At 33.7% G+C, this 9,811-nt stretch overlaps 1 protein-coding gene across 1 annotated transcript; it reads right to left on the reverse strand.

Moving 5' to 3' along the window:
• Positions 1–1,376: 1,376 nt before the first annotated feature.
• Positions 1,377–3,729, reverse strand: LOC132178992 (cinnamyl alcohol dehydrogenase 1). The gene is made up of 5 exons (XM_059591593.1): positions 3,528–3,729; positions 3,306–3,419; positions 2,984–3,211; positions 2,139–2,578; positions 1,377–1,866 (listed from the first exon to the last, which is right to left on the reverse strand). The coding sequence occupies exons 1-5, from the start codon at positions 3,614–3,616 to the stop codon at positions 1,661–1,663; spliced, it is 1,077 nt and encodes a 358-aa protein (XP_059447576.1). The 5' UTR covers positions 3,617–3,729; the 3' UTR covers positions 1,377–1,660.
• Between the last annotated feature and the right edge of the window lie 6,082 nt (positions 3,730–9,811).

A 9,811-nucleotide genomic window follows, 5' to 3' on the forward strand; every position in this document is an offset into this window, starting at 1 on the left:
AAGAATCTTAGGTTATAGATGTTGTTGGTGAAGTGGGGCCAAGAGAAAGTTGTTGAGTAAATTTGCTAAACTTCTTTGTTTTCAAGCAAGACTCTCTTTCATGTTCTATATATATATCTATCACCTTTTTACCTAAACTTATAAAGCACATTAATGCATGAAACCACATGCACAATCCATTTTTTCATATATAATCTTCGCCAATTTCTATTAATGTACCATTTTTCTTAATTATATTTGCATGTGCCAAAAAGCTAGTTCAATTTAGGAGTCACAAGTGTAAAATATAGGGGGTGTTTGTTAAACACCCCAGCACTGTTCATTTTACAGGACACTGTTTATGGAAAAAAAAAAATAATAATAATAATAATAATAATTTGTATGAAAAAATGAAAAAGTGGTATTAGGAAGTAAAAAATTTTGTTTTGTAGTGATTTTTTTATTTGAATAGTAATAAAAAGTAAATGATTAGATATAAAAAATGAATGATTTGATATAAAAGTAATAATATTTTTTTGAAAAAAAAATGAAGTGAATAGTATGGTGGATGTGGGGGAATGTGAGAGAGTTTAACAAACCACCCCTATATACTTGTAGTTAATGTGTTGAGGAATATCTAGACATTTCAAAACATTAAAAGATTGTCGAAACAATTAATTAAGTTAACGTAAAAAAATAATTGTAAGTTACTTTTATACTGTCATTGATATTTTGGTCAGATTATGACTTCCTTAAAGTTTCTTAGGCGGCTCTTAGGAGTAGATGCTATTAAATTCAATTAAAATAGTTAGGTTAATCCTTATCTCTTATCTTGTCCTTTAATTTATTTATTTTTTTTTAAAAAAGAAAAAGTTGCCACGTGGACTTGATTGACGTTTCACCGGTACAAAACTACAAAACTCACACCAACAATCCTAGTTCCACTAGGAATTGTCTTTCGTGCAAAAGGGGAAGAGAGAGAGAGAGTGCAAGAGGGGGAAATGTCGTTATACACCCCACCTCACATTTTTGGATTTTATTATTATTATTATTATTATTTTGAAATAAATGACATTACAATGAAAAAGCTTTATAAAGGAACAAAATTCAAGAGGTCAACAACAAATCCAATTGAAAAAACAAAAAATAAAAGATTGATTTATAAGTAATTCCAAATAGACCATTGACAACCCCATCATTTATACCTTGAACAAAAGCCAAGAAAATTGTTGCATTAAGCAGTATACATACTAAAACACGATACCCGTTAAACCCTACTCAAACCCCAATTCTAAGAACACAAACAAAAACATAATCCTTAATAAACGCTACAATGGCTTTGATACCATAAAAAAAAATATACAAAGTATAAGAGAGCAAAATTGGAGAGAAATAGGGAAGACAGGAATTGGCGTTACATGTTTATTATATTGAATTGTATTACGATAAATAGTATTTGTAGAGAAATTAATATGTGATAGGAAATTGATGACACACCTACAAGGAAACTAACCCCCATATTTCATCACATCGCATTATCATTGGGAAATTAGATTGGAAACACAAAACATCACTTTCAATCCTTCAGAAAACTCCACCGGAGAAAACACATTGAAACTCATCACTCAAACGAAGCTGAAATTACAGTATAGGGTATGGGTTGTGATGGGTGTTTTGGTTTTCACTCATCATCAAGATTGCTTCCTGCAACATCCACTACGAATCTGTATCTTACATCATTCTTCTCCAACCTTTCAAGGGCTTTGTTAACGTAATCCATCTTCACAACCTCAATCATGGAACTCAGGCCTTTCTCTTTGCAGAACTCGAGCATCTCCTCTGTTTCCTTTATGCTCCCTACAAAGCTCCCTGTGATTGTCTTTCTCCCTATTAAAGCAGAAAAAAAAAAAAAAAACAGAGCACCCACAATTAGCAACTATAAATGCAATCCAAATTTCAGAGAGCAAGATTCCAGAGCAAATTTTTCCAACCTTCGACTTTAATTCTCAAAGAGAGAAAAAAATTCAATCTTTGCCTAAATTTTCTGCAATTATAGGCCAATTATATGGTACCCACAATCAAACATCACAAGCTTCAGTTCTGAACTTGTGTGTGTGTGTGTGTGTGAGAGAGAGAGAGAGATAGAGAGAGAGAGTCACCAAGCATAACGACGGGGGTGAGAAACTGCAGAGGAGTATTGATGACACCCATCAAGATCAACTTTCCATCCAGCCTCAACAAAGAAAGGTAAGGCTCAAGAGGGTGAAAAACAGGCACAGTGTCAATGATATAGTCGAGCGAGTCAGCGACTTCCTGCATCCGAGTGGAATCGGAGCTGACCAGGTAATCGTCAGCCCCAAGATGCTCCAAAGCCTCCTCTCTCTTCTTATCCGAAGAGCTTATGACAGTCACATGGTGCCCCATGGCCTTTGCTATTTTCACCCCCATGTGTCCCACTCCTCCAAGCCCCAATATCCCTCCTCTCAACCCACTCTGCTTCAAACCAAAGTGACTCAGTGGACTGTAAACTGTCACCCCGGCGCACAGCAGCGGCGCCACCTGCTCTGCCTCCAACCCATCTGGTATCTTCACCACAAATCTGTGAAACAAAAGAAAAAAAAACGTCAGCTTTACTTTAAATTTCATCCAATGGTGATTTTTACTGAACACATCAAAATATGCAAAAAGTTTTGAAATTTACTGCTTGTCTTGCATTTCAAGAAAGAAAAAAACGATTTGGGACACTTTTGACTGTTAAATCTCTCATTTTGAAGCTCAAGTATGGAGTTGGATCCTCTGTTATTCATGGCAACAAACATGATTCATATTGGTGAGGTCTTACTCTGCATGCAAATAATCTAAATTATTTAATTTTAAAATAAAAAATTAAGATTCTACGAATCCCTCCTGGATATAGACTAAGAAATCTAGAAGAATATGATGAAATAAACTTAACCATTTCAGGAATTAGACTCGTTTGAAAGAGTTTTGGTTTTGTTATTACTTTTGGTGGACGACCATGGCGCCAGCAAAGCCGCCTTGGGTGGGTTTGCCATCACTGTACACGTCATTGTAGGACCAGATTTTCTTGTTGCAGTATTGCTCTGTATCCCCATTGCATGGGCGGCAGTTTCTGCAGCATCCGACGATGGCTCCGACTCCCACGGTGTCTCCTACTCTGAACTTGGCAACATCTGATCCCACCTCCACCACCTCCCCCACCACTTCGTGCCTGTTTGGTTGATCAATTCAAATAAAGTTTAAAGATTTTTAAGAAAAGGTTCAAGAAAAAGAAGTAGGGGGGTTGTATTTAGAATTTAGTATACCCAGGAACCATGGGATAGTTGGACATGCCAAGATCATTCTTGATCTGATGAATATCAGTGTGGCAAACTCCACAGCAGATTACTTTGATGTAAACATCTTCTGGGCCTGTGTTTCTGCATGAGTGAAATTTTGTTTTTTGAAGTAACCCCAGATGAGATTGAGATTGATTCATGTATAATATGTGCAGAAAAGAGAATCAAACAAGGGATTGAGGTGATTACCTAAGAGTGTATGTATAAGGAGAAAGAACCCCAGAAGGGTCTCTGGCTGCCCATCCTGTTACTTTTCTTTCTGCTTCAAGGCTTCCCATTTTCTTCAAACACACAAAGCAGAGATGGATAGAATGAGAGAGAAAGAGAGTGTGACAGAGAAAAATTAGTGGGTGAGATTGTAGGGGAATCAAAGTTGCTATATATAAGCCAAGAAACAAGAGAAAGAATACCGTATATTCATTAATATATACATGTGAAATTGGACGAAATGAAAGTAAGGGTGCGGTAGGTAAAGTCGGTGGGTGGGGATCCACTGTTTCCTGAAGTGCATCACAACTTCATCTCCATCCACAAGATTAATCTATCCCATTTAAGTATCCACCACATTCTCAGTTAGCTGCTGACTTTTGTGTACATGATCTCCTTCTGATTTACAGGATGGGATGTTGATTGACATAAGTGTTCTGTTGAAGTAAGATTGAAAATCGGATCCCCTGTTATTAGGGGTGCTTGTTATATTTTCGCGAGAGGGAGCTGCCATCTCACAATCCTTATATTTTCTCCCCTTTTTTTTTTTTTTGAAAAATGTTAAGGTCACAATCTGAAAATTTGAAAAAAAAAACAACTTGTTTGGTTTAAAATTCAAATTTTTTTAACACGTAGAAGAGAAGTTAGTCATGAATTGAGTTTGTGTTGTGTCCGTATCAAACATTTTTTTTTTCTTTTTTTTTTTGTTTTTTTCTTTGGACGAGAACTTATAGGTATCCAAATCCAATGCAATCGGGACAATATATATATATAATTTTGTCTTTAGTTATTTAATTATTATTTTGACACTTTCCCTTATATGTAGGTTTAAATTTCCTTTTAATAGGTAAGGCTTAATATATAAAATATTTAATTTAAATGAGAAGTCATTTAATGGAGTCAAAATTTGAACTTGAAATCTTTCATTATGATACCATGTTAAATCATTATTTGATTGTCCAGATGACCGAAAGTCTATAGGTGGCTATTGTATTTATATGGGTTATAATTTAATTTTTTGGGTTGCAAAGAAACAAAATACAGTTTCTTGTTCTAGCACGGAAGCTGAGTATCGTGCTATTGTTGATACCTCTGCCGAGCTCACATGGTTATATGCATTGTTGGGTGAACTTGGTACTTTACAATCTCAATCTCCTACACTATGGTATGATAATATCGGTACTACTTATTTAACTGCAAATCCTGTATTTCATTCGCGAACAAACTATATAGCCATTGATTGTCACTTTGTTCGCGACAAAGTAGCATCCCGTGAATTGACTATTTAGTTTCTTTCTAGTAAGGATCAGATTGCTGACGTTTTTACGAAGCCTCTTATTCCTGCACGGTATGCTGTGTTACGCTCCAAACTTCTTGTTGAATTTGAGGGGGGTGTGTTGAAGATAATGATGAAGGACAACATAATTCGTAAAGGTTGACATCTTCCGTAAAGGTTGTAACGTGTGTAGTAACTAAGGGGCTTAGGTTACATTGTAAAGACTTTAATTCTTAGTCATTAAAGAATAGTGTTATATATGTTTGTAAAGGTTGTAACTTATGTAAAGGTAAATCTTTTAAAGCTTAGTTTAATTTTTCTAACCTTTAGTTTTTGTAAAGTCTATTCATTCCTATATAAACGTATGAACCTCCTGAAGGTTAGTAAAGGAGAAAAACTATAATTATAAAGTCTTCAATGAGTTATGGTTGATGAGTTTGACCCATTTAATTAAATTGGTTAGGTTAGAGTTTATTTATATAGCTTTACACTCATACTTTGACACGACTCGAACAAAGTAACACACACGACATTTAAGATGTCAATTTTTGACATGTCCTACGAACTCGACACGAAATTAGCGAAATTATGATTGAAGACTTTGACTTATTTAATCAAATAAGTCAAATTGTAATTGATTTATATAATTTTATACTCATCTCGATACGATATAAATCTGATATACCAACATAAATTGTCGATTCTAGTTCCTCCACTCATTACTCTAACCCTAATACTTGAAAAATCTGAGTGCAGATATACTACAATGATATGACATGATTTTAAAACGAAATGCATGTGATCTTAATGTTTTTTTTTTTTTTTTTTAAGGATTTATTGGTCGAATGTTAGTCAAGTTAATGTTTTTTAATATGGCATTTGCATGATGCGTCAAGCATAAATCGTTTGTGTCGTTGATCGTGGCCCTTTTGTGCGAACTACATCATGACTGTAGATTTGCACGTAGGTCGCACTAAAGGGACCGGCCACGATAAACGACCATACGATATACATGCGTCATGTATATGTCACCATAGCAATATCATTGTTGAAATCGACCCCCGAGAGAAACACTAACAGCTGGTTTCGTTTCATGGGGCCGACATAAAGAGAGGTAGTAGGTTCTATTATTTCTATATTAATTGAGGGAGGCAAACTTTCTCGCTTCTTGTGCTGTTTGTTTCTGTAGGAATTTATGGAGATGTAATTGCATATAAGGGGTATAAAAGTATTTTTAATACTCAAAAAATTTATTTAAAGAAAAAAATATTTGTTTAGTAAAAAAATAAAAAGTATTTTTAATGGTTCAAAAAATTTAAAAATAATAAAAATGTATTTTTAATAAAGCTTAAAAATGAAGATTTTGTTTAATTTTTTTTTTTTTTGACTTAAAAATTATATTTTTTAAACGCAATCCCAAACAAGTTATAACTATTATTAAGATTGACTTATCTCTTCTTGCTAAGGTCATTTACATTGTGATTTGTGATTAATGTATTTTAGAGTTACATGGGAAATAATAGCTAATTAAAAGTCTAATAAAATGTATTTTTGCATTGAGATTAAAACCAATGATGCCTTTGGTTAAATTAATTTACCTGCTTTAACAACTCCAATAATCCAAATACATTATCTTTTCTATATATATATGTGTGTATAAAGAGGACCACCTTAACAAATTTTTAGAGAATGGGTTAAAAATGTCAATGTCTAAATAGGATAAAGCTAGAGAGCTCCATCAACCACCAACCATGAATTTAAAAAATCAAGAGATAGAGATATTTGACTTCTCGATTAAGCAGTTCAACCACTAATTGGACACTTCGTGGCTTGACTTGTCCCTATGATAGAGAAATCCCAGTTTTGGTGAGAGGAGTTTGTAAAAGTTGGTAAATGCTTATCATTGATTTTGCTCAGAAAACAGTAAAAAAAAGAAGAAGAAAAACATGTATATTTTGTTGAGGATGTTAAAGTCGTATCTGCATCATCACCATCATCTGCAGATGACTCCCCTGCCACATCAGCAACACTGACACTTCAGCAGCATGATAGACACATCTTGCTTCATATTTCGTTTTCTTATCCTTGACGGTTCCACTTTACTTTTCATGATTGCCACCTAGTAGTAATCAAAGCATAAGGTAGGGAAGGCAGGCCGAGGCAGCAATGAGCAATCTAAAGTGTATGTAAAGAAAGAAAATATTAGCATAAGAGCTTCTCAAAGCGGGCCTGCAAAAAATTGTCCCAATGCTTAAGTTTGTATGACAGAAAATAATAATCTAAAAAAAATAGAAGACAACGTCTACAAGAAGTATACGAAAGTCTCATGATTTACACCTGATGCTTTTTATACGTGATTCACTGTAATCGCCAGCCATGTGGCACGTGCTGATTGAAGGCATTCTGTTGCTGTATTTCCTATGTCCTGTGACTTGTGCAAACGATCACTTCATGTTGAGATGTGCTGAAGGAGGAAATCTAATGTGGCGCTTTATGACTTGTACTCGGGTCGATTGGTCAATGTGTTGGGTATCGGGGTATCGGGCCCAACATTTACAATTATATGACGTAAAAGTTTCTTTCTTTACCAATATCTCAAAGTCATTTGTTGTACTCTTTCATCCAGTATAAAATATAGTTAGTCTCAGTCATCAAATGAAATAGTCATAAGAGTTGTTAATTACCAACGGCCTTATCATCTAATTGGGTTTAATTATTCGTGCATAATACAGACGATGACTTCGATTGCTCTTCTTAAATTATACACATCTTCCCGTCATCTTCTTAAGATTCCATACAAACTACAAGTACAATGCAACTTGCAATATATCATTTTTAATCAAAATCGTCAAGGTTTGAAAAACATGTACTATTTTTTTCTTTTTTGGGACGTTTTCATGTGTTTTCTTGAATTCGAGGTACTTTTCAATTAATTCCCACATGTCATTTTCTTTCTTTCTTTTTTCTTAGTAGGTGGATTGGGCAAATTTTCAATTTTTAGTAAATTTTTATTTTATTTTTTATTTTTAAGGGTAAAGTCCACTTAACGCCGTCAAACTACCATTTCAATAACAATTTATTTCCCAAACTATCAATTGCGACAATTTTCCTCCAAACTATTAAAACAATGACAATGTACCCCCCAATGCTAGCAAAATGACGAACTTACTCCTATAGAACTTTCAATAAGACAAAAATACCCTTAAAATTTTGAAAAAAAATAAATAAATTTTATTATTTTAGTTTTTATTTTAGTAAGGGTAATTTCGTCATTTTGTTAAAATTGGGGGTACATTATCATTGTTTTGGTAGTTTGGAAGGTAAATTGTCGCAATTGATAGTTTGAGGGAGTTAAGTTTTTTTTTTTTTTTTTTGACATGTCTGCACAAGAGGAGGGAGGGGGATTTGAACTAGTGACCTCAACTTCATTAAGTGTGGTCCCAGTCGATTGAACTACCTCTTGGGGACAGTTTGAGGGAGTTAAGTGGACTTTACAGTTTATCCTATTTTTAATGTCCATAAGGTATTCCTAATAATACTTAGAGTCTGTTTGAGATTGCGTTTGAAAAATAGAGCTTTTAAGTCAAAAATAGTTTTTGGGCAAAAGCTTCATTTTTCAGCTTTTCCCAAAAGTACGTTTTGACAATTTTTAAGCTTTTTGAATCCTTAAAAACGACTTTAAAATTTTTACAAAACAAATACTTTTTTTTTTTCAAACGAAATTTACTGTGAGATAGTGGCTTTAACTTTTTTATTAACGTAAGGAGACAATTCCTCCTAACTTTTGACTTTTCCTTTCAGGTTCAAGTAAGAGTTTTTTTTAAAAAAAGTGGCTGAATCAACGACATATATATTTGTCCCTTTTATTTTTAGACACGCCACTGTTTTTTCCTCTTTGTCTAAATTATCTTGGGTTGAATTAGACAATATATGTAATTGGCTGATGAACTTTTTATTTTTTTATTCAATAATGGGACAAGAATTACAGTGAAAAAAACAACCGAAACGAAGTGGGCTCCCCAACAACAAAACTTAAACATAAAAGGCAATATAGAGATGAAAATGAAAACAAACATGTAGGTAATAGAACCAAAAAGAATTTGGGCCTCTCTAATGGCCACACAAAATGGTATACAAGGACAAAAGAGCTCGATTTAGAAGGTCCACCTGCTAAGGTGCCTAATTTGGCTAGTAGGTCACATATTTGAGAATGAGCTGAGTTTTAAAATTATGTTTAAGTTCAACCTGCCAAGGCTTGAGCCTAGGAGCTCGAGCTTGAACTCAGCTAAAGAACCCATTCGAGCCGAGTTGGGTACTTGACTGGCTCGTCTCAGTTCAAACTTGTTTAATTTTCGAGTTAAAAAAATAAAGTTTAACGGCCTAACCGAGCAAAACTTGAGCTCGAACTTAGTTAAAAGACTTAGCCGAGCTGTTGGGGAGTACTTGACTAGCTTGGTTAGCGATTTATTTATTTTTTTAATTTTTTGAGTTAAAAGAAATAAAAATTAAAAAAATTATAACTTTTTATTCATTAGTAACATTCTACCATGTACAAGAATAATATGAAAAAAGATTACAAATAAAATAAAAAATAAAGAACTTTACATAAATAAATAAAATACAAAACAAAATAAAAATAAAAACTCCGTAAAACTTCACCATAAAATATCACCTTGCATACACTCAAAAAAAAGTTATAGTACAGAATAGTAAAAAGTATGGAAAACATGGTTTACTTTCCTTTCCCCAAAGCAGTGCCAGCGCCAAAGTCTCCTCGATGCCCATATGACAAGCTTTTGTCTCCTGTAAACTATAGCAATTTTTAATGTCCGTTCTCAACTTTAAATATTTGCAATATAGAATTTTGATCTTTCAGGCCCTTTCAATCACACCCTCTCTGTTAGTACTTTCGTTAATTTCTACTAAGAAAACAAAAATAACAAAGATATTCCTTTATTAAATAAAAAAGTGAAAAAAATAGGAAAAATTG

The sequence above is a fragment of the Corylus avellana genome, chromosome ca4 (genome assembly GCF_901000735.1).
Source record: "Corylus avellana chromosome ca4, CavTom2PMs-1.0".
NCBI classification, from domain to species: Eukaryota; Viridiplantae; Streptophyta; class Magnoliopsida; order Fagales; family Betulaceae; genus Corylus; species Corylus avellana.